Source organism: Erpetoichthys calabaricus, chromosome 12 (assembly GCF_900747795.2).
Source record: "Erpetoichthys calabaricus chromosome 12, fErpCal1.3, whole genome shotgun sequence".
In the NCBI taxonomy this organism is placed as follows: Eukaryota; Metazoa; Chordata; class Cladistia; order Polypteriformes; family Polypteridae; genus Erpetoichthys; species Erpetoichthys calabaricus.
Genome location: NC_041405.2, coordinates 132,566,437 through 132,592,528, shown reverse-complemented (window position 1 = coordinate 132,592,528; position 26,092 = coordinate 132,566,437). Strand labels below are relative to the sequence as shown.

The 26,092-nt window shown below is 41.0% G+C and overlaps 2 protein-coding genes across 2 annotated transcripts in view; one reads left to right on the top strand and one right to left on the bottom strand.

Annotated features, from left to right (window-relative positions):
- The window catches only part of armc6 (armadillo repeat containing 6), a 494,113-nt gene that overhangs the window by 279,205 nt on the left and 188,816 nt on the right, over positions 1-26,092 (bottom strand). The gene's annotated exons all lie outside the window — the stretch shown is intronic.
- The window catches only part of cilp2 (cartilage intermediate layer protein 2), a 33,635-nt gene continuing 8,544 nt past the window's right edge, over positions 1,002-26,092 (top strand). The window contains exons 1-8 of the mRNA XM_028816242.2: positions 1,002-1,291; positions 9,061-9,147; positions 12,637-12,906; positions 13,096-13,281; positions 20,335-20,493; positions 20,578-20,892; positions 22,531-22,639; positions 23,039-23,196. Of these exons, the coding sequence (XP_028672075.2) occupies positions 1,240-1,291; positions 9,061-9,147; positions 12,637-12,906; positions 13,096-13,281; positions 20,335-20,493; positions 20,578-20,892; positions 22,531-22,639; positions 23,039-23,196 (1,336 nt within the window). The 5' untranslated portion in view covers positions 1,002-1,239. The remainder of the gene's footprint in view (positions 1,292-9,060; positions 9,148-12,636; positions 12,907-13,095; positions 13,282-20,334; positions 20,494-20,577; positions 20,893-22,530; positions 22,640-23,038; positions 23,197-26,092) is intronic.

Genomic DNA, 26,092 nt, shown 5'->3' with positions numbered 1-26,092 from the left:
TGTCAGCTCTCATGCACACATGCGGCCCACCCCTACGACTAAAGACACAATTAACCCTTTTGTTGAAGAGAGTTGTGGACTCGTTAGAATGAGTCTTTGGGTATGTCACATTATGAGACTGTGTCACTGACTACCTCCTAATTGCTGAGATTATGTAAATGAAGGCTACAATTGAGCATGCTAAGATTATGCAAATGAGCCACAGAATTGCTAAGATTATTTAAATGAAGGAAAAGTCGCATTATGTGCCATGGCCTTTAGTCTCCTTCCAGGCCTCCATAGCTTTATTGTCCTTGTCCTTGTATGATGGACAGGCGCTCCTGGAGAAGTGTTGGTTTCTATCTCAAAATCTCAAAGACAGGAGCTTAAAGGGACTCTTCATCACTTCAGAACCTTATGTCAAAGTGATAAAACCCAAGCCCCAACCAACATCTGCAAAATCTCATTCTAAGCTTTCATCTCCTAAAGGTATCATCTTAGGCATGAGGACTTTCCTTTCCAGGGGTTTTCTACTGCTGATCAATCATGTCACATCCGAAGCTCAGAATGATTCACTGTTTTGGTCAAAGTCTTGGAGACATCAGAGCAGAAGACTCCGTAAAGATAGACATCAAGTAGCCTATCAAGAGGCTCAATGGGACTCCATCACAAATCAAGACAATGCTCATCTCTCTGCTTGGGTGCGGATGTGGGAAAGTCTGGGTGAATATCAGTGCTCAATGAGCGGCACGATGAAGAGCAGCATGTTAACATGAGTCTGGCTCGTCTGTCTACCTTGATCACCTTAGTCTGAAGCATTCAGGATGCTGCGTTTCCCACTTCACTCCTCGCAGTGAACTCATCGAATGGCTGGCGCAGTTCCCAGGCCCGAGAGTGAGAGAGAGAGAGAGAGACAGCAAGAGAGAGACGCTTGCCAACCACAGCCGCATTCTCCGAAGCTGTAAGTAGTTAAATAAGCCGGCCACAGGTGCCCGAGAGGTTCAGTGTCAAACCCAGCCAGACGGGGATCAAATGGAAATAGCAGACTCCCTGTTGGCTTCTGTTTAGACATACTTTGTCCAAAATAAAAAGTAAAGCAAAAAAAAAAGAAAAAAAAATTAGGAAGGAAAAAAAGAGGAAAAGCAGACCAATGACAGACCAGTGGGATTGGCCAAGCACTTGTACTTTAGATGTTGCAGCAGTGTGTCTTCATGTTTGTGAGTCTATGAAGAGGAGGGCAGTGAGGAAGGAGACAGAGACATGAGACCACTTGTCTGCCTGTTTTATGTTCTGATCAGCGCTTTGGCGCAAGGTAAGCAAATTCACCTGGACGCCACAGTGTGGGGCATCATGGAGCCTCCTGTGATTCCAAACAGGGAGCGTATGATTCAGCTGCTTTCGAAAGTATTATTTATTAGTGGGACCAAGAGCACATTGGCATGTGGAACAATCATGCAGGGTTTGAGGATCCCATAACTCAAGTCATGTAGAGAGCGCATTGCTTACTGATTGGTGCTGAAACTAGGGCAGCAGGGTGGCACAGTTGTTAGCCTGTCTTCATCACTGATCACAGTAAGCTGGATGGAGTTTGCATGTTCTGTGTGGGATTTTCTTCAGGTCCTCTAGATGGGTGTGCATGATACGTTAGTCGGTGATACAAATTGCCCTGTGGTAGACTGGCATCCCATACAGAGCTTGGTTCTGCCTTCTGGTCAATGCTGCTGGAAAAGGCTCCAGCCGTCTGAGACCCTAATTTACACTAAATGGGTCTGAGAATGTTATGCTGCTTTCATTTTCTGTTGAAAGTGCAGACTGGTGGTGTGGTGAGGCTTGCACTTGCATAGGGCTGGTAATTCCACGATGACGGGCAGGCACATCATTGCTAAGCAGGGGACTTCCTGGCAAGCTGGTTAACGATAACTGTTGGTGCTATGTTCAATTGTCTCGTGTGATGTCCTGATCCCACAATGCCATGACCCTGATATTGAAACACTAAAACTAAGAACCTGGGTTTTGCGCACACGGTAGTGTAACGGTTAAATCTCAAACGCTGAGGTTGTTGGTTTAAATCCCGCTACAGACATGGTGTGACCATGAGGACGTCACTTCACTTGCCTATGTTTATAATTGAAAAAAAATGTTAATTGTTTCGGTAATGCTGTAAGTCTTCTGCTAAATGATAATAATAAATAATAAAAACTAACTGGTCCTGTGTGTAATACACCATAAAATGTCTGTCCGATATCTGAGTGGGTGAAGGCATAGTTTTAAATGAATGAAGTTCGCGCAGAGGCAGATCGCTGCTGACACACGTGGTACAAAAAAGCAGCGCCGGAATGTTTTTAACAAAGCGGGAAACCAAAAGAAAATTCAGGCAGCAGGGCATCGTGCGCTTTCAGGCTCCGCGGGGTTCTTGTAGATTCACTAGTTGATGGGGAAATTGGATAAATTGACTTGCACGGAACTCTCGGACTGCAGCGCCGCTCTCAGCTCTGCGGGACACGCACCTCCAGGCCGCTCGGCATTATTATGGGCTCGCGTGCTCTTTCTTATTTCAAGGAGGTCGATCGTTTATCCCCCGGGAGCGCTATTTTTCCGTCGAGTTATAGAGCCGTAACAGGCACTTGCTCTTTGGTCTGTTCCTACACCTTGCAAAGTTCGGATTGATTTAATTCAAAAGGCGTGTTCGGCGGCGTCTGAGGGCCACTTCGATCACTTCAAGCGACGAATCCAAAAAGTCCGTAACGTCACTTTGTGCACAATAATGACGAAAGAACAAATGTATAAAGATGACTTTATTAATTGCTAAAAGAAGGAAAAAGATTAAAATGAAAGCTTATGTATTAAATATATAATTTGTATAATTCATTTTACAATTTATTCAGGTCGAATACCACCAAATTGTTATTTCATTCGTTTCATGATGTACAGTTTATAACGCAAACCTGCACGGACACCTGCAGCCCACCCGCACTGGCAGAAACTCAAATACTGAACGAGCTGCCAGTCCGTTTTATAGTATGGACATTAACAAAATGTTTGAATTTGGTTAGTATTTTTCCTAAACATTTAAAATGTGCTAGTCCTAAGAGTTCTAAGGCATTAAGGGATTCTGGATACAGAAATGCAGAAATTAAGATTTTAAAAAACAACTGCTGAGATTGCTGTAGATCCAGCTTCTCCGCGACCCTGCATATCATGTCTATGACACACTAGAAAAGATTTTGGGGTCTTTCGGCCAAATTATCAGAAGTGTGTGAAGAAACGCCGCTGGGGCTCCTTCATAGCTACGGCGATACTCCTTTATATTGTTTAACTGTGAAAGTGATGGCGCTTTTTAGCGTTAGCCAAGTCAGAAGCTTTCTTTTCTTCCTTTCTAGTAATTTCTGGTGTGTGTTTGACGGGAAATTTGTCGTTTGTCATAATATAATAATGTTAATGAATTTATTTGTTTATTTATTGGGCTTCGGTAAAAATCCAAATCTTCATCTAGGAACAACAAAAGTGGTATCTATCTATCTATCTATCTATCTATCTATCTATCTATCTATCTATCTATCTATCTATCTATCTATCTATCTATCTATTATATTGTGCCTTTCATATCTATCTATCTATCTATCTATCTATCTATCTATCTATCTATCTATCTATCTATCTATCTATCTATTATATAGTGCCTTTCCTATCTATCTATCTATCTATCTATCTATCTATCTATCTATCTATCTATCTATCTATCTATCTATCTATCTATCTATCTAAGTGCAAAGTACTGCAGGGTTCTCTGATCGAACAAATACGAAATAAATTGCACACGTTCTGTAGAATCCAACGTCATTTTATGAAGACCCGCAGTCTAATAAAGCGCATTTTAAAGCTTTTTATTGACTTATTTACAGTATTTTGGTTCAATTTGTTTGTCTTTTTAAAATCAAAACTGATTCACTAAACCCTTTGGCCAGTGTCTGCCACCGTTCACATTTTGATCTTTAGCTACATTCTCTGTGCCGCAGGTACACGGTCATCAGAATCGTGTGAAAATGTGACTCATATATATATATATATATATATATATATATATATATATATATATATATATATATATATATATATATATATAATTTTGCTTTTATTAATTTCATATCAGACTCTCTTAATGCAGTTCATGATCGCGGGGGTCTGAGTTAATGCTATTGTTACTTACTAGAGTATAATAGATTCGGTAATTCAAAGGTCACATTTTTGTGTAATTCTAATGCTGTCCACTTCAGCACATATATCGGAGTAACTGACACAGAGCATCGTAGATGGTAAGCTCCATCCCATCAGGTGTGTTTGATTGATTCTCTTTCTCAAAAATGCAACAAACATTGCTTGCCGATCGTTGTTTGACACGGGTAAATATCCCCAGCACTTTCAAAATAATTGTCTTTCTTCACAGGACAAGTAATGACACGACACGTCACGCCACTCCACGCCAGTTAATCGCGATGTCCCAGCCTTCTGCTTCAGTGCCGGATTGTATTATTTTATCACTCAGTTCCTTCCCTTTTCCCCCAGCATATAAAATCAAAGGAAATCTCAGGTTACCTGACACCTGGTTATTTTACCAGCTGGAATTAAAGAGCGCATACCCAAACTCTCCCGTGGCAAATAAATCGGCAATCATGTGCAAAAACAACTCGCAGGAGTTAGAAGAATTGAAAGAAATTATTGCGCATTGCGTGACGATACCGTTAGTTTTTTCCCCCCATAATAAACATATTTCACAACCTGAGGTGTTCAAAAAAGTACAAATCAGCCTACAATGATAACAGTGTTATGAACAAAGAAAAACATTTAACACATGCTGAAAAGATTCCGAAAAAAACATAGTAGGTTATTAAGAGTGTGTGTAACATTATCAAATCCAATTAAGGGTCGCGCTCGCGGGGCCCCGGGGAAGGAATCAGACCTGGATGGGGTACTAGTCCGTCGCCGAGCCCACTCACGCACACGCGCACACGCACAAAGTGTTCAGATTACAATTACCGACCCGGCTTTGGGGGTGTTTGGAAAAGTAATCAAACACGGAGAGAACAAGCAGGCTACACACGCCTAACAACCGGCCGCGGGACCCCCAATAGGAAACACTGCAGCCTCGAGACAGCAGCGCCAGCCATTGTGCTATTACTGTTATAACCTGCCTGACAGTGTGAGTGCATTTATGAAGCACTCCTCTTCAATTATGGACAATTTATACACACAACAAAAATGCCAGTGTTAAATGAACACTCGAAGTTTACATATGGAAACTATTTCTATATATAGCCTTTTCTTTTACGGACTATAACAAAAAAAGATATTTTGTGCCGTTCTTGCCTCTGCCAAGCATCAAGTCAAACTGAACTCATTTAAATTTCTTTCTTTCTTTCTTTCTTTCTTTCTTTCTTTCTTTCTTTCTTTCTTTCTTTCTTTCTTTCTTTCTTTCTTTCTTTCTTTCTTTCTTTGTTAAGTTGTTTTTGACAGAACACGCGCAAGTCAGGAATGTGCCGCCTGCCTGCCATTGTGCAGATTCTGCTCGAGCCACCCGATGTCCTAAGCACACGAAGATGCCTTTCAGTGCTCAATCATCTTATCTCAGGCAGGAAATGCCGCGGCGTTCGAGGAAGTGCAGATAAAGGCTACCAGACATATTGCTGGGCTGACATCTAAGAGTCATGAATATTTGCGGATTGAGCAAACGAATCCTAAAAAAGTATTTAAATGCGATATAGTATACATTTCTTAAAACAGCAATCGATTTTCAGTTATTTATTTATATACACTTTTTCGATAACTAGCACAAGACGTCACCCGCTTTAAGAAGAACAAAAGGTGCGACTGTATATTAGAAAACAGCAAGTAAAATGGATGAAAATAAAGCTATCGATGTCACCAGGGGTTAGGGCGCTTTAAAGAAGCCCCGACCCCCCATTTCTATCGGTTTCCTTTAGTTAGTCCAAGTGCACTTCTTTTGGCTTCTCTTGAAATCTAATTTGAGTAACGGTTTTTGTCGCTTTGTACGTGAGAGTATTCCGCGATTCGCTTCTTTGCACGACTTCGGACTTGCGCCTGGACACACCATGGCCCCCTTGCAGTATCCTGAATGCTGATGCATTTGTATATGAAATCACAGTTTAACGAATATAGTCCGTCATTTCTTTTAATATTTTAGCGTGCACGAATTCTAATTGTTTGGGTTAACTGATGGCATGTGAAGTCGTTACAAACAAAAAACTAACGGACCGCTGCGGTTTTATTATCCTCTACAGCCGTCCAGGGAGGCCACGGTGGCTGCAGGGTTTTTACTTAATTAGAAATCAATCCTTGTCCATAACAGACCTTATTTATTCACATGTCTTGTTAGTGTTTTAATTCCGCCACATTTTTAAAATAAAGGTGCCGGAAAGGTTTTTCAGAACGATGCCATACGGGATCCATTTCTGATTCTCAAAAGACGCATCGATTTGATGGTTCCATGAAGATCCTTTATTCATTTAGATTTGTAACAGGCGCCATACTGTAAATGGCCATGAATAGATGGTAACAGATTGATGAGATACCAATGGCTCATGGTTTAAGGACTCATACTCTTAACCATTTTGGTTCTTTAATGGCATTTTATGGCTCTTTACTTGGTTGTGTGGTTCCCTATAGAACTATGGATTGATCAGGCACCATTTCATTCTGAGAAGGTTCTTTGCACGTGAAGTATTGGTTCTTTGTGCTTTGAAAATCATCCTAATATTTAAAAAAAACAAAACATTTTTAATATATAGTAAACTAGACCCGGGTTCGCTTCCCGGGTCCTCCCTGCGTGGAGTTTGCATGTTCTCCCCGTGTCTGTGTGGGTTTCCTCCCACAGTCCAAAGACATGCAGGTTAGGTGGATTGGTGATTCTAAATTGTCCCTAGTGTGTGCTTGGTGTGTGGGTGTGTTTGTGTGTGTCCTGCGGTGGGTTGGCACCCTGCCCGGGATTGGTTCCTGCCTTGTGCCCTGTGTAGGCTGGGATTGGCTCCAGCAGACCCCCGTGACCCTGTGTTTGGATTCAGCGGGTTGGAAAATGGATGGATGGATGGATGGATGGATGGATGGATGGTAAACTATACCTAGCAAGATACTGACAAATTAAAATAATTTGGGCATTGACTGTGTTACAGTATGCACCAAGAGTTCTCTTTAAACAAGGAGCCCAGTGGGATTTCACAAATCTGTTACCATCTAGTTATGGTTATTGAATGTATGGAGCCTGTTAGGCTGTTAAATTCTTTCTGGAGCCTTCATGTGGATGGGTCTGTTGGGAACCAAAATTGGTTTGTCTACTGCATCACTCTGAAGAGCCACTCTGGCACCTTTATTTTTAAGAGTGTATCTACAGTAACAGTCCAGATTTTCTTAATCTGTTAGTGCCCTGCAGTATGGGGGTTCTTTACAGTATTTTTGGTAATGAATTCAAATGTCGATCAGACTGAAAGGATTTGAAGTGACACACAATTAATATTTACACTTTATATACATACTGGGAACATCTCACCTAAAACGCTGCAGTGTGCAGTTTCCTGTTGTACTGACCTCAGCAATGGCCGTCTTGAGGGTCCAGCAGTCATCAGCAAGCACCCTGGGACTCCTTGGTGTTGTTTTTCCATCCTGATAAAACTGTTTGCCACAGTCTTCGTTGATCAGTCTGAGATTTCCAGGGAAAAACTCAAAATGATAATCCAAGAAAGACACAAAGAGGTTGCCACTTTGACGTCTGATCACCAGCTGGCGTGGAGCTGTGCACCTCAGACAGGGAGCAGGCGCCTCGGGTCCTAATGTGCAGCAGCCTGCAAACTCTGGCACAACAGGTGTCCCTTCTGGAAAGTTATAAAGTGGTAACAAACAGCAATAAAACATTTTTATCCTTAAACTTGAGTTTAAAAATGTCTTACACCTTAATAAGGGTTCATATGGTAAATATGAAACCTAAATAAAGACATAACTCAAAAACTATGGGTGACAGAAGAAGTCTAAGTGCATTTCTGAAATCGGCATAATGACCTATTTTAAATGGTGATGTATGACAAAATCTTTGTTGACCAGTGTAATCAATCAACCACGGGTTATATTAACAAATTCAGGCCACCTGTTGACCAAATAATGTCGTAGGGTAGATTAGAACAGACTACACCTGTTTGTAGTGAAAAGCTACAAGCCATCCATCCGTCTTCAAAAGCCGCATATTCAGAGCAGCGTCACAGGTCAGCAGGAGCCAATGGCAGCCACATGAGTGACAAGGCGACAGTCCATCACAGCGTGAACACACACGCACACACACGCATACACACACACGCACACACACACACAGGCCAAGTTAGCATCACCAATCCAACTAACATGCATGTCTTTGGACTGTGTGAGGAAAGCCTAATGTGAGAAGAACATGGAGCATCATGGGACTTGAACCCCTGTCTCCTTGTTGTGAGGCAGCACCGCTACAGTAACTGTCAGCATATGTAGATGCTGCCATTGTAGGCCTAAATGCACTTTGCTTACCCCTAATATATAATACACAGAACATCCCGTAAATCAAAACAATAATTATAATATAATAAAAGAGGGAGACTGAGTGCCAAGAATCTTATCCCGATTTATCTGCCAAGCCGTGATAATGCAGGAAGACGACTGCCCAGCTCACTGTCAGCAGGAAATCTGCCACCAAGAGATACTTTTATACTTGAAAAGCCTCCTGCAGAGCAACACCTTCAGGAATCAGCTAACAGGCTGGCACTCATCACTTGGGAACACCTCCAAACGGCATTATCAGCAGGTCCACAAATGTCACCCAGCAGAGCACACAGGTAACATGAAAAGCAGAGAATGTGATGAGAAGAAGGAATTTATTGTTTGGAAAATCCATTCCTCTCAGGATCTTTTTTTTCTTTCTTTTCTTTTCTTTAGCATGAAGTGCATATCTGCGTGACAAAACCAACAGAAGCGTTTAATAAAAACAGCGTGAGGTCACAATAAAACCCACCTTCTTCTTCTTCTTCTTCTTCTTCTGTGTTTGCCTTTCAGATGCTGTCTGGAATGAATCCTCGTTTCTGAAGTGGGGCAGAAGCGACCAAAGCCGGATGGTGAACTACCGTGGACTTCAGGAATCAGGTGAATAGCCCAGAAATCAAAGGGGGAGCTTCTGCCTTGGTGGGATTTCTGGCATGGAATGAGATAATAAATATCTCTGAGCTCGGACCATCTGCAGGTCAGTTTATACTGAGACACTGGATCTGCGGCCAACAGTTTCACATAAAGAGCACAGATCCTGAACCATGAGCAGCTCAGTTTTTAATAAATTACTGGGCTTCAGCTATTAAAGTCTGGTTATCTTATAAAAAAAACATGGTCACTGTACTGGGTCTTGGATCATTAATTTGTCAGCTTATAAAAATACAATGAATTTTAGGCTAAAATATGTCCAATTTATTCTGGCACGCAATATCTGCCCTTATGAAACACTGCTTAAGGCTATTAAGTGGGATGTTTATAATGGGAGAGTCTGGCTTGAGTGATAAGCCATTCGGCAGGGTTAAAGACTCTCACACCATATGTTAAAAAGGATATCAAGGTTCTAGTCATAAGACAGTCATTTGTGCACTCTGTAAATGTGTTAAGATCGGCCCTGTAAGCTTATTTTGTATTGGGGCATCACCTCTCGGACCACAAATTGTTCAAGTACTACAAGGACACAGGGTCTCAGGCCTTATGATAGCCATACAATACCTGGAAACTGAGTCTCAAAGCATGACCTGGTCAGTTGACACAAGCATTCAGTCCATGAGCAGGTCCATTCATGATGGCATAATGGCTGTCAGGTTATGAGCTGGTAAGTACATATCAGGCCCAAGCCCACCATGTGCGTGTCATCATAATCAAACGTTCTGAGTCTTAAGTCATGCTGTGGCCAGGTTATGCAGGACAATAAATTAAATGCCATGAGCTGGCCAGCTTCTCTTGAGTCCCTCTATGTCAGATCACATGTTCTTACAGTATCTCAAGACAAAGAGTATTGGGCCATACCATAGTCAAATTATATTGTGATCCTTAAGCCTATGCTATGACTTGGTCCTAGTGAAGAATGAAATGATTCATGCAAAGGTGGATTTGAAGTGAAATAAGTTACACTTCCCTTCCAGCTAAATTCAATTCTGTCACGCAAGAAGGAGAGCATTTAGTTTCTATCTGGAAGTATTTCTACCGTTAATTCTGACTGTGTCTGCCTGTCATTTAGTACTTAAATAAAGTTCTCTAGTGAATAAAACCCCACTGAAGTGTGCATATCCTCAACTAGGATAAGGCTATTACCAGATATGTTGGTTCACGTGGGTTGACTTTTTTATGTTTTGAAGTTTGCTGTGGAGCAAACACAGTAATGTGCACGGCAGTATGTGCTAGTGTGTGTTCATATGGAAAACATTCAGCACGTCACATTTTTAAAAAATATACTGAGCTCCATTGTGGAGATGTGAGCAAGAACCATAAATAAAATTGATTTTACCGATGTTGTATACAAATTACAGGATTTACGCAGCCACAGTTAAACACATTAGCGTGAATTAAACTTTAGGGAGCAATATTCCCTGTTTTTCATTCAACAAAACCTTTAAACCCCCCCAAAAAAAGATTTAGTGAGTGTGGCATTTCACATTTATGACATTGCCTGTCAAATGAATTTTAAGTGTCAGTTATGCAGATTGAAACTTGAATGTTTCGCTCATCACTTGTTGGTCTCTATTCAAAAGGCCTGTAATGATAGATAGATAGATAGATAGATAGATAGATAGATAGATAGATAGATAGATAGATAGATAGATAGATAGATAGATAGATAGATAGATAGATAGATAGATAGATAGATAGATAGATAGATAGAACTTTGTTTGTCCCTAGTGGGTAATTTGGCTTTTGCCTCCAGAGTGATTCAACTTCTTTTCTTAGTGCCAGTTAATAATCTTGCTATAGTAATCTGTTCCAGTTGCAGCCATAGCAAGACGATTGACTGATGTCCATACACAAAGAGGTGTTCAGTAGTTACGCAGTCTGGAGAAATATAAGATATTCTGGGTCTCAGCATCCTGGCTTTCAGACTACAGAACCTTCTTCTAGATGGTATGGCAATAAAAAGGCTATGGGAGGGGTGGGATGGGTCCATGATCATGCCAATGGCTCTCCGAATACAGTATCCACTGTAACTGTCCAACAAGGAAGGCAGGTCCCAGAAATCTTCTCTCTTGTTGTTATGACGTGCTGGAGGAACTGGTGGTCTGAGACGACAAATGGCAGTCTAGCGTGTTTCAAGCCCTGCAGAAGGTGAATTTGCTGCTGAGCCTCCTCGATCAGGTGGGAGACATGCTGGGTCTAGGAGAGATCCTCTGTGAGATACACATCCAGAACGTTTATGCTCCTGACTCTGCTGATGACGGAGCCACCGATGTACACAGGGTCATAACTCCTTCTGAAGTCCACATTGTCTTACCAATGTCGAGGAACAGATTGTGGCCTATACACGGCTCTATCAGCTCGCTCACCTCCTGTCTATATGTTGATTCATCTCCACCACTTATGGGACCAATCATGGTGGCGTTGTCTGTTTAACTTACGATGTGTAGATGTAGTCAAGATGGTGTAGTCAGATGTCAGCAGTGTAAAGAGTAGGGAACTGAGGCAGCAGCCATGGGGAACTCCTGTGTTTAGTTTAATGGATGTAGAAGTGATGTTTCCTACCTTAGCAGACCATGGTCGCTCTGTGAAAAAGTCCAAAATCCAGTTGCACTACTCCATACATCCAAGATTATGTGTTGTATTTCAAAACATTTTGTGGTCGCAACATTTGAGAAAACTTTAGAGTTTTTCTTGTGAGTTTCTTTGATTTTGGTTTTTGGTGTATGTTTTGGTCTCTGATGCTTCAGTGTCATTAGTTTGACCACAGCACTTTTCAAACTTTCTTTATGGCCCTTTCATTTCCTGGTTTTTATAGCAATTCCAATATCGTAGTACTGGCCACTGGGCTATAGGTCATGATCTGGTTGCTCTGTAAGTTTTAGGATGTCACTATTCATTGAATTATATTTGGTTTTAGATCATCGGGTTGGGCCTCAAAATTTGACATCAAAGTTTAGAGTTTCATTTCAAAATGAAATCTTCAATGGGTCAAGGAGAATTGGGCCATAACTTCATACTGTAAATTATTTCGGGGCATGAATTTTAGGGCATCAGGTCTGAAGATTTTATATCAAGTTTCAGGCTGTCAGAATATTGAGCTTACAGTGAATTGCGGGGTACATCCTATGATGGGTGTCCTGGGACTTTTGGATACTGTTGATATTTTTCCTAGTGTCCCTTTACTGGCAGGTGCTGTTTACCATTTACAGATTAAAGGTAGACTTACTGCATTGGACAATTGATGGTGTCATTATAAATAAATAAAAGGGCTTAGCATTTATGAAGCGTGGGTGTTTTTTTGCTGTGAACTTTGGCTTGTTCGGTAAGATGAGCATGGACATGTCCCAAATTGATGACACTAGCTTCAGGTCAATGTTGATATGAGTTTGTAAGTTTATTCAGCTACCAAAACTGATGATGACATGCTTCTCCTAGGAAATTCTGAATGGACATCCTGGTTCAATATTGATCATCCTGGAGGAAATGGCGACTATGAGCTCCTTGAAGCAATCCGTTTTTATTATCCAGCTCGTTTATGTGCCCGCCCGCTGGCCATAGAGGCTCGGACCACAGACTGGGTGCTGGCAGAGGAAACAGGAGAGGTTGTGCATTTCACCCCAGAAAAAGGTTTCTGGTGCATCAATAAGGAGCAAGCAGGAGGCATATCCTGCTCCAACTACCATGTACGCTTCCAGTGTCCCTCAGGTATCTTTATGATTTGCTTTGCTTTCCAAAATGGAGCTATTCTCTAGAAGTGGGCCTCGGTAGTCAAATAGAAGGTAGGGTCTGACTACAGAGATCATGGCCTACTTTCTAAGGGTTAGCTCCAGCAGAAATACAAACAAACAGACAAACTTGGTGATAGTGAGTTCTTTTTCTTTCTTAAACATCTAGCTGTGCAGTCGTACTGGACATCCTGGTCATCTTGGAGCTCCTGTTCAGCTTCAGCCTGTAGCGATGCGGGTATTCAGTCTCGCAGGAGGAAGTGCCTCAGTACCAAGCCACACGCTACACTTCAGACCCCGGTGTGTGAGGGCCAGCCAATTCAGAGGAGAGATTGCGCCACCCTGCCCTGCCCAGGTACGCAGTCCTAATGAGCCGTCTGCATCTTTCAGCTCCTGCAAAATACCAGACAATCTGCCACCCAAGTGGCCAATTACTGATGTTTCAGCTGTGTCGCTCCCTGCTGGGATGATGTAACACTGTAACTGGCACAGAGAAAATTGCTGCTCAGCAGGATGATGTACTGCAGTAAAGATTTGAAGATGGCAAGGGCCTTGAGAGAGAGGGAAAGAGAGAGAGAAAAAAACAAATAGCATTTTTAAAAGATCCAAGCAAAGTGAAGTAGTGTAGATTTGAGAAGCACAGTGTATTTACTGACCCGACTCTGCGGTGATCAAAGCTCCAGTCACTGGAGATGCTGTTACAGGAAAAACACTTGCTGAGATGATATAAAGGGACATGGTTGGGGGGTTGGGGGGGGTCAGATACCAATGTTCCATAAAGCGACTTCTGTTTCAAATACTGCCTTCTGAGATGAAAAATCACCATTTAAGTAAACTGAGCAGAAATGTGTGACATAGCCTACTAGCTAAGGCATTGGACTGCCCTTTCGTCTCTTATTTATATGACCAGTGCAAAGATATGTCAGGAGTAAATGATAAGAGAGGTGTACTTGATATTATTTATTATATCTCAATTTTCAGAAAGTTTTTGATAAGCTACCACATGAAAGGTCGGTGATTAAACTAAAAGTAGTAGGAGTTCACAGTGCAATCTGTAGGTGGGTACAAAATTGACAAAAACTCATGAGTCAAAGAATTATGGTGAGGGGAACTTTCAGAATTAGGTGATGTTAAAAGTGGTGTACCCCAGGGATCAGTGCTGAGGCTGCCACTCTTTTTAATACAGTATATACAGGGTGTCCATAAAGTCCGTGTGCAATTTAAAATAGTTGTAACTTTGTAAGTACCTGTATATGTGAGAGAAAGAATTCATACAAAGGATTAGAAAGCTTGATGTATCTAGTTTCTTTTTGTCTTTAGAAGTTTTATTTTTGCTGTATTTGGGGAACTGAAAATCCATATGAGTCTGTCGAACATGAAAGAGATTCTCCCAAAGTTAATGTGTGGTGTTCTTTGGGAAAAAATCGAGTCATAGGGCCATTCTTTTTTGAAGGGTGTGTTGTTAATGGTGATAGCTATTTAGAAATGCTGTAAAATTACTTTATTCCTCAACTTGAACAATTAGGACTGATAGAGAATACAGTGTTTCAACAAGATGGTGCTCCTTGTCACTTTGCTTTGCATGTTAGACAGTTTATACATCTCTAACAGATGGATTGGAAGAGGTGGACCATTTTCTTGGCCTCCATGTTCGCCAGATTTGACTCCATTGGATTTCTTTTTATGGGGACATGTGAAAACGAATGTTTATTCAACCAAACCTCAATCTTTAGAAGACTTCCAAGCTAGGATAACTGATGTGATTGCTGGTATTACTGAGAATCAGCTTGAAAATGTTTTCCGAGAACTACAGAATCGTATTACCCTTTGTAATAGTAATGATGGTGGACATGTTGAAAATGAACAAGAACAATAAAAATGTGTCTCTTCTTTCTAATCCTTTTAACAGATTCTTTTTATCACATATACTTACAAAGTTACAACTATTTTAAATTGCATATGGACTTTATGGACACCCTGTATAAATGATCTGGACAAGAATATAATCATTAAGCTGGTTAGATTTGTAGATAAAACCAAACTTGGTGGAATGGCAGATAATGTGGAATCAACAGAGGAACTTGGACACAGTCAGGCCTGGTCAGATTTGTGGCAGATGAAACTTAATGGAAGTAATTGAAAAGTGTTGCATGTATGAAGTAGAAATGTTAGATCTGAATATACAATAGGAGGTCTAAAAATTGAAAGGACCCTTTATGGGAAGGACCTGAGAGTCATAGTGGACATGTCACTGTCTACATCAAAACAGCATGCAGAGAGATTAAGAAGGCTTATAAGATGTTAGGTTATGTATGATATGTATAATACGTGGAGAACATGTCAAAAGAGGTTATGCCTAAGTTATAAAGCACGCTAATGAGGCCTCAGCTGGAGTACCAGGTGCAGTTTTGGTTTCCATATTACATAAAAAAAGACATAGCAGCATTGTAGAAAGTCCAGAGAAGAGTGACTCTATACTGTTATAAATAAACGGTGCCACAATGGTGCTTCAGAGCAATGCCAAGATGGAACCATTTTTGGTTCCAAAAGAACCATCTATACGAAGGTAACAGAAAGAACAGTTATTTATTTAAATCCATAACAGGCTCCATCAACAAACATGGATAGCAGAAGATAGATTTGTGAAGTACCAGTGAGTTTCTGATTCTAAAAGGACTCATGCTGCATATAATAAACACAGGCAAAGTTCAGGTTTCCTTAATCTTCCAGTGTCCCACTACACCAGCGGTTCTGAAACTGTGGGGTGCGCCCCCCTAGAAGTAACAAAAAAGGGGGCATGAATGCTGCCATATGTGGCGTAATTTCGCTATTCGTAGGGAAATTTTAAACTTGCAGCGGTGTATCGGCAGCAAAGAATATAGGAATAAATTTTATTAGGGTTTCAAAAAAACGTTAGGGAGGTGCGATTAAAACTGTTATGAAAACTCGGGTTGCAAATACTTAAAGGTTGAGAAACGCTGCACTACACAATCCACTATAATTAAAAATTTCTGGTTTTAATAAAATGGTTCTTCATCAACCAACGGTTCTAAGAGGAATAACACAACCCAATAAAGTGCCATTTTAGAAGCAGTATTTTTAAGAGTAAAGATAGGGTGAGAAGCTCAGTCATCCGGGAGGGGCTCAGAGTAGAGCCGCTGCTCCTCCGCATTGAGAGGAGTCAGATGAGGTGGCTCGGGCATCTGGTCAGGATGCCTCCAGGACGTCTCCCTGGTGAGGTGTTCCGGGCACGTCCAACCGGGAGGAGGCCCCGGGGAAGACCCAGGACACGCTGGAGGGACTATGTCTCTCAGCTGGCCTGGGAACGCCTTGGGATTCCTCCGGAAGAGCTAGAAGAATTGGCCGGGGAGAGGGAAGTCTGGGCATCTCTGCTCAAGCTGCTGCCCCCGCGACCCGACCTCGGATAAGCGGAAGAGGATGGATGGATGGATGGATATTTTTAAGAGTAATAGCTGAATACAGGAGTGAGGGGTATGAACTGTGAAGGAAATTAAAGGAGTTGAACCTTTTCAGGTTATGCAAATAGAGATCAAGAGATGACATGATTGGAGTATTTAAAATTATAAAATGAATCTGTACAGTGGATCCCAGTTGTTACTTTAAAATGTGTTCACTAAGAACACAAGGACATGATTGGTGTTTTAGCTTGAAAACTATCCATGAAAGGCATTTTTATTGTTAAACAAGTAGAAAGGCCCCTATACTGTACCTGAGCTTATTAACGTTGTTTTACACGTAGACTCCACAATACTCACCCTGGACACCTCAATAATGACAGGCTACATGTTGCCGGGACTGCAGCTGGAAGTCTGCTTCCAGTACTCCGCCACTGCGAGGACTAAAAAGGACGTCTCTCTGTTATCCTGTGGGACTTGGGTTAGACAGGAACATCACCTAACCACTCAGTGATTCTTGCGGCCAGTAAACAACAAGGTTGTTTCAGTGGTATAAAAACAAACTTTTAGAAAAGTTTATTTTCAGATTAACCAGATATTTCAAAGCATGAAACCTGAACAATTTAAGTCAAAGGCCATACAGAAAGCTTTCCATCAGGTGGTCCCCCTTGAACATTCTTTTCTTAAATCAATGGAGATTTCCGTGCACATTCAATACTTAATATTTAATGTTGTTATCTGTTGGGATGCAGTTTCATTTTGTAGGTTCCAAGCTTATCAAATACTGTTACTTTCGTCCCCTGACTCCATGATTTTTCCCTTTATCTTAAAAACTGTCTCTCTCTCATATCTCCAAACTCTGCACATTCTGTACCTCCTACACTCTCCCTCTTTCGTATTGAGCCTTTCTTTCATGCCGTGCCCCTTATGATGTAATTCTATGTGGAAAAGTCCTCATTTGGCAATGGACTTGTTACTTGCCAGTGGAGCTACTCTTACCATTACCATTTCACTAAATACAATAACATGTTAACTTAAAGGTTCCAAGTACTTACCTCATATGTTCTTACAAACTTATACACATTACTTTATCTTAAGCTTAAAGCTCCAACAATCTATTAATCACAGCACTTCATACTTGGATACTTGAGGATGCTTTTTGGTATTTGCACATATCACATTGGCCTAATTATCATTCTGTTTGCATATATCCCATCAGCCCTCAAACTGCTTTTTCCTGTATAATATTTACTCATCCCAGCTATGTTAACTTCGTTAGTTTTCTCCTATAACATTTACTTTTGTATTCTTTTCTATTCACATAAAAAAATTGGATCTTATCTAAATAATCCTGTATGCACACAAACTAAATATTACGAGTCGTATTTAACAAACTGTAAAAAAAAGCACTATTTTTCACCCCAGTACAGTTGGAAACTTGCTCTGGGCTGATTTCACACAGATGTTAGAAAGATTTTCTACATACAAAGAACCATAGTCAGATGCAATAAATTACCAAATAGAGTGATGGAGATCAGGACTTTAGGGAGCTTCAAATCTCGACTTGATGTAAATAGTTGAAGATTATATTAGCCACTGTGTTAGTTGTAAAGCCTTAGATTGGCCAGCGCTGACAAGCTGTGGTTGTTGCACATCTGTAGGCCACGTCTAATGTATGGGGGAGTCACACACTCCGTAGCTTCTCACTTGTATCTTGGCTGATGGAGTCAGGATGTTTCTTGACTAAAGGAAGAGCTCGCTCATTAGCCGCATACATTCATCATCTACGGATTACACATCTGGAGTTTAAAAAATAGGAATGCTATTATTAGTAATTCAACCTTTTCATTATTAGTGACTCACATTTTTTACACATTGTCATTTGTCCTGTGCTTTTAAAAAAAATATTTTTAACTACATTTTCTACAGGGAAAAGTTATATCTTAAATAACTCAAAGATCACTTGGTAATTTAATGTGCAGGATATAATCAGGTAAATGTACAACATTACGGACAGCACTTTAAATATCCATCCATTATGACACCTGCTTATTCCAGATTACTGCTTCAGAGTACAAAAACGCATCCCTGAAGCATCAGAAGTAAGACCACCCTGGGTAGGCATCCTGCTCATTAGATAGCACATTACATAACAAAAGGCTGACTAATTCAGTTTAGAGTCACAAAGGAGGCATCAGCTGCAAGGCAGGAATCATTCCTGGAGGGAGCAGCGGGTGACTGCAGAGCCAGACACACAATTTATAAATGCCAGTCAAACTAACACACATTTGCGAGATGCGTGCCTGGACAAAAGCACTCCATTCAAACTCCTCAGAGACACAAATATCTGGGGGATTTGAACTCAGAATTCTGCATCACTGTGTCATCTGCATTTTAGTTAGCCACCTTTATAGTAAACTGAGCATCACCATTGGAGTTGTGCTACATCTCTCTATTATAAAAAAAAAAAATCTTGGGACGAGACGTGATCTTTTGAAGAGAGACACTTTCACGCCCGCGAGACGGTCAAGTCACGTCTTACTTACAACCTCTGGAAGCAAGTCCCGTCATCTAACCTCTCAGTTGTTGGAATGCTTTTGGCAGACACACTTCTTGTGCTCTCATCTCTTAAAAATTTGGGGCCAGAAAAAGACAAAGTAGAATGTCGTAAAGAATTCAAAAACATTAGCGTGATACACATTCAGAGCAGTTTAGAGATAATGGAAGTGGGAAAATTCGAAAGTCTAAAAAAAACTGATAGTAAAGGTTGCATTAGCGCAAACAAATGGAAATTATTACTTGGTGAAATAACAGAACAGTGAAAAGAGATTGAATATATTGTTTGGATTTAAACTTTAAGTTGGAGACTTGTAGATCGTCTAATTCATGTTGCCATCAAGGAAAAGTAGTGTTTCTTCCCAATGAAGAGGCGAATCAGCAAGAATAAAAAGATTTGTTATTTGGTGAAAGTGAAATCCACTTACGCGAGTGGCAGAGACGCTAAGTGGCTGGTGCATAGCGCAGGCCGTGGGGTTGGCAAGCGAAGCAAGCAGGGGGCTGCCCCCTAGTACTTTTAAATTATCAATGCAAACATTTTTTATACTATTTAACAACACAAATTTTGTTCAATTTAATTACCTGTAAAATGTAAATGTCTTAAATTATATTTCATATGTTTTATTATAAAACTCACACTTTGGTCCATTTATCTATATACTGTATTGTAATATTAATAATTAAAACATTATATGCATTATTTTACCACTCATGTTTTAGTGTATGTAAATAGTTCTAGATTTCATACTTTATTTTAATCCTACAAATCACAATTTTTTCATTATTTACATTTTTTTAATTGCATGGCTCACAATCCAAGCTGGTGTCAATTTTGTTCTTCGACATATTTTTGGATGAAAGCATCCGCTTAATTTGTTCGATCCATGAACTTCATAACCTTCTAAGACAGGGAAATGAGCAAATCGAGGTGTTGTGGCATTGAGCACATACTGGAAGTTCAATTCAGTTTATTTTTATAAAGCGCTCTTCACTGAGTGCAGGCACAGGGCAGTGTGACAAGTTCACAGGTAAAATGCAAATACAAACTCTGCAAATCACTAATTACATAATTCATATACATAAAGACACTCATTTGGCTTAAGCACACCGGAGGACAAAGCAGATGTGTCCTCTAATATTATCGTTGAACTATGGCCACTGCACGACAGAGGAGAGGGAAACAAAAGAAAAGGAAAACACGGAAGGTGCAGACAGTGGGATTGAGATAATGGGCTGCAGATGAGTTAAAAGGTGTTAATGAAATGTTGCTATGGTAGGTAGTTGAAATGCAAAGATGTAGAAGGTGTTTAGCAGAAAGTGAAGCCGAGAATACAAACAATTAGAACTGAAGAGAAGTTAAACAAGTGTAAAGGCGACAATGTGGATCTAACAGAGCCTTAATAATCTCAGTAGCACTTGTCTTGCTTGCACAACAGATTCCAAGTGGAGCTCATGGAGTTCATGGACCCCGTGTACAGTGACCTGTGGTGGGGGGCATCAGAGCAGGAAGAGGACATGTATTAACGTGTCAAGCAATCAGCATTGTTTTGGGCGCCCTGCCGAAACCAAAAAATGCAACAGATCTCCCTGCCCTGGTAATCTTTCTTAAAAATTGCCTTGCTCTCTAATATATTTTTCACTTTTTCCTCTATGAAACATAACTGTTACTCCCATTTTAGCATGCCAGCGCATTTGTTCTGAGGGCAGGGTGAACAACGACTGCAGCGAATGTGTTTGCCACGGTCACTTTCTGTCCGGGAAGGTACGCAGCTTGCAGGGGGCACCAATCACAGGGGCGCGAATCTTCCTTCGTGAACGGCCACGAGTCATCCGGGCCAGGACTGACGAGAAGGGCTCCTTCCGAATCCAAGGTGTCTGTGCCTCCAACCAGACCTTCATCACAATCAAGAAGGAAAAATTTGCCCCAGTCACTTTACCCACTTTCACCAATGCCACTGGGACATCATGGGTGATGGCTACACTCCAAAGAGCAGGTAATTGTAGTAAAAAAATCTATCTAAGCAAATACATTTTGGAGAGTGGCCCACAGGTGTTGTGGTTACTTCTGCTGCCTCACAAACCTCAAATCCAGGGTTCAGATCCCAGCATGGTCATTGCTTGCTAATATCAGTGAGGAGTATTTTCTGATTTCCTCTATGTTCATCCAAAAACAAGTTGCTTAAATTGGTTGGTGTCATATTAGAATGTGCTCTGTGATGGAATAATGTTCTCTCTAGGTTCCTGCTTTGGAAGTGATTGGCTTTGGCTTCCTCAAACACTATTAATGGAATAAGAAGTAGGCAAAAGAGGAAGGGAATGTACTACTGCAAGGTGGGCACATCAGATGAAGCAGGATGCTAGCCAAGCTTATATCAAGTGTCACTCCAGTTTTTATTTTTCCAAAGTCACAGGCTTGATAAACCAAACACCACCATCTCCTCATGCATCTGGTGGAAGGATGCAGGACTTTGAGACTTCTTGTTTCCAAAGACACCCAATAAATGTGTTATCTTCTTCTTCTTCTTCTATGTGGAGCCAATGTGTTTGATTAAACCTCATCATATAGCTTTGTCCTGGATCTCCACCCTAGTCAGGCCCTTTTCCTTCAGATCTTCTTTTACTGTTTCTGTCCACCTCCACTTTGGCCTCCTCACTTTGTCTTCCCCTGTACTTCTATTCCCATCACTCTTCTGCTCACATATTCCTTGTCTCTCCTTGTCACATGTCCATACCACTTCAACCCACTTTCCTGTACTTTCTTAACTATCTCTGCCACTGTTGTTGTACCTCTGATTGTCTCATTTCTTATTCTGTCCTTTTTAGTAACTCCATACATCCATCTCAACATTCTCATTTCTATCACTTCCAGCTTCTTCTCCTGTGCTCCCTTTACCACCCAGGTCTCAGCTTCATACATCATTGCTGGTCTTAACTGCTGTCTTAAAAGCCTTATCTTTCAAAATTGCCTTAATTCTTCGATCACACAATATTCCTGATACCTTCTTGTTAGTGCTTCATTAAACTCTATGAGTTATCTCTGCATCCAGTTCTCCATCTTGGGCTACCACTGATTCAGATATTTAAACTTATCCACTCCTTTAAACAACTCCCCCTGCAGACTAACTTCTCAATCCAAATCACAATTAAACCTTAAAGAAAAGAGTTCTTCTTATTTATCCTCAATTCTCTATCTTCTAAAGCCCTTCTCCATTCTTGCAACAACTTGTCTTCTTCATCCTTTCTGGTGCTACACATCACAATTTCATCACAAAAAGAATACACCACTTCAATTAGCCTTTTATCCCACAAGTCAACACATCCATAACCAGATCAAAGAGGAAAGGACTTAAAGAAGATCCCTGGTATGGACCTACTCAAAATGGGATCTTGTCTGTTACCCAAACAGTGCTTTTAACTGGAGTCCTCACTGCCTTATACGCATCCTGGACAATCTTCACATAATTCTCTGGTAGTCCTTTCTCTTTCATGCACCAGTAAAAAAAAGGCTGAAAACATTAAAATGTTATTGCATTTCTATTCTTCCACATGGGCTTTGGCAATGCATATGTAAAGAATGGTATACAAACGCCCTGCCTAACGGCAAACCAATTAAATAAATTCTCTTCCCCCAGAGCAGCCATACATAGTGAAGCACCCAGAGTCCAAAATACGCTTTGAAGGAGAGCGGGTAGCGTTCTGCTGCAAAGCCAATGGAGCACCCATACCGGAGAAATATTACTGGTGAGCTACAAGTCACTTGATTTTAGTGTCTTTTTGGATGTTGTATGTGACAGAACTGTCATTGGAATACTTTTTATGTGGTTTTAGTGGCATTTTGAATTACATACCAGAAAGTGCATGTTTCTTGATGGAGTGGCATAATCCTCACCATTGTGTAGTGGATAGGCTAAGGCAGTGTGGCCTAGTGGCTAAGCCATTGGAATTTAAACCACAAGATTTCTGGTAGATTCCTCACTGTCAACTTGAGCCGTTTAACTGTCTATGCTCATCTCTTAACCACTTTAGATGAAAGTGTCAGACAAATGCCTCATTATAATAAAATGAATTCAGTTTAAATAACAAAAATTTTTTTTGCAATCCTTTTCTTTTGCTGAACTTTCGGAGGTGTTTGTCTTTCAGGTATCACAACGGGACCCTGCTAGACCGACGTGTGTACAAATACGATGACATCCTAATCCTGAGAGACCTGAAGCCCTGGCAGGCTGGGCAGTACCACTGCAAAGCCAGTAACGAGATGGGTGTGATCAAGTCCATTCCAGCACTCCTCTTGGTTGTAGGTGAGCATTTAACTTGGTGTGTCTGCTGGGGTCCAGCATGCTACTGTGTGTTTTGAGATGGTAGAAAGACTCCATATACAATTTTATTGGGTTGGCATATCCACTCCCATTACTCCACATAAGCTGAACTGTTTCATAACTAGTAGCGGAAGAAAAACGGAATTAACGGATTGAATTTACATTAGCACAAAGGTCATCCCAGTTGGCAAATGAATTACTCAACCCCAAAGTAACATTTTCATAAATGCTACCCATTATCAAACAGACATTCATATATTCTCTAACCTACCTAATTCAATTTTGGGTCACGTGAGGGGCAGTACTAGGCACAAAATAGAAAACACCATGGAAACAGTCACAGTTATCACAGGGCACATACACTCACACAATGAAAGCAATTTAGTTTTCACTGTTACAGCATGTTGCCGCACCCTCTACACAACAAAACAGTTTAGAATCCCGGTTGGGTTAGGGTTAGAAAATTAGAGTTGGAAAATGACCATCTAAATGCCACAGCCAGGTGTTATGTGGGCGTCCCCTTGGTCTGGTCCTCAACAATAAAGATCCTGTGAGCCGGATCACCCCCTGGGAATCGCGCCACATGGCCATAGTGCCATAACTGATTTTTCTGTCTCACTCCGTGCAAAGTGGCCGCCGAGAGCTTAAACAACTCGGCACATCCACATAAAAATGACAAGAGGTGAGCTTTCTTGAAGGCTTTTACTGGACGTACCTCATTGTAAACTGAAATATACACAAAAGGAACATACAGGTATATACAGGTGTACAAACAAAGACAATAAAGAATGATTTACAAAGCAATACATAGCAGAGAGTATACATTAAACAATGAAGCTTTAAAAGACACTTACAAGGCAAGTGATTTCCACGGTTGGATCAAGACAAAGAGAAGCACATAGACAGAGGTTCAGATTGCTGCGTACCACAACTAACCAGACCCAGGGGTTTATATACCTTAAAGATACACTTCAGATGTGAACGAAACAAGAGATAAAGGGGTTCCTATGTGAGACACATGAGGTGTATTGTATTTAAATGATTATTAGGCGACCTACATGCTTTACGTGAGTTTCATAGACATTTATGACACCACTGTGAGTGTGGGACGTGACTGACAGCTCAACAAATAACAACTAACAACATTTGGGGCAGAACACTGATGCTCCATCACAATGCAGGTAATGTGCCTCATTCAGCTAGCAACAGCTCATTCAACACAAAGTCAAACCAGCAGTACCCAAGGATTCTCCGCAGAGACACAGTACCAAAGGAGTCCAGTCTTTGTCTCAGGTCACTGGATAGCACCCATGTCTCGCAACCATATAGCAAAACAGGAAGCACCAGGACTCTAAAGACTTGGACCGTCATCCTTTTGCAAAGATATCAGGCGCACACATCTTTCTAGTGACCTCATTACTTCCTATGCTCTCCCAATCTGTCTACTGACCTTTTTAGAGATTCCAATTAATCATAATAGCTCATTTTTGGGTATTTGTGAGAATAACTAGAGAAAAACCCAAGCAGACACATATAGAATATGTAACCTCCATAGAGATAGTGACCGTTGACGAATACAAATCAGGATGTGAGATCCATGATGCAGCCAGTGGCACTCACTTGACCACGATGCCACAATCTTTAAACATACTATAACTTTCTCAAACTACTTGATCCAAATCAGGGTTGTGGTTGGCCAGACCCTAACCTGTAACTGTTTTGGGGGGTGGGGGGGTAAATGCAAGAAAAGGTTGTGGCTGGGGCACCAGGCTATTGCAGGGCCCACCCACGTAGACACACACTCAGGGTCAGTTTGAAGTTGCAAATTCACCCAATCGGTAGTGCTGATTGGTGAAGTTTGCCAAAGCATTTTTCACATCGAGTATTCTGTCTTCACATGTGACCTTGTTCCACAAATATTTTCCTGGAAACTCACCTTGTGTTAGCCTAGACAAATTTTCTTTTTTTAGTGCACCAGGAAGCCTTGCAAGGCCAGTATGACGTTATATACCCATAACAGTCACGCGTAGGACATTCACATGTGTGTACTGTAAGTGTACTCCACCTCACGTATTACGATGCTGACCAATGTGCTTCGTACATACATGATGCCATTAATTCAGACAGCTTTATACCTATATTCTTTAAAAAGAATCTTGCAATATTTTCATTTGAAGGGTACATTAGCTGACCATAATGAGAAAACTATGGAAATACTTAATTGTTCTGCATAGATCCATTGTGTCTTCACTTCTGGATTCAGCATGTTATGCTCCTTGCTATGGAGTGGACATCATGTAGTGACAGGCACAGCCCCAAGTATCATAGGTTCTCTGAGTGTGTCAGTATGCACCAATATGCATACATTACCTGAGCATACTCTGAAGTCTAAACAGGGAAGAGTACGAAATTGAACAAACTGATCTTAAGTCCCAGCGGCCATGTGCTGTGTCCATTTAAGAGAAGCAGGCATGAGCCAAATGCATGTGCAATTAGCCATGTGGCATGGCACCTAGTCAAAACAAACCTTAAAGGAATCCAACCACTCCCAGAGTCAGGAAACACATCAGACACTGAAAAAATAATAATAATGACAAAAGATTTATTACTATTTACTAGGCATTTTTATCATTCTGGTGAAAGAAACAAGCATGAAGCAAATGTGCAGATAGATCAGATGCAGCTAGTAATGTGAAAATGACCAGGAGTGTGCAACACATGACTGCAACCGTACAAAATTCAGTGTCATACACTTCTTGACTGTTTAAGTTTGTGAATATATCAAAACTAAATAAAACCCTCTTGTTATTATTGTGTAACGATATCTTCTTCTTCTTTCGGCTGCTCCCATTAGGGGTAGCCACAGTGGATCATCTTC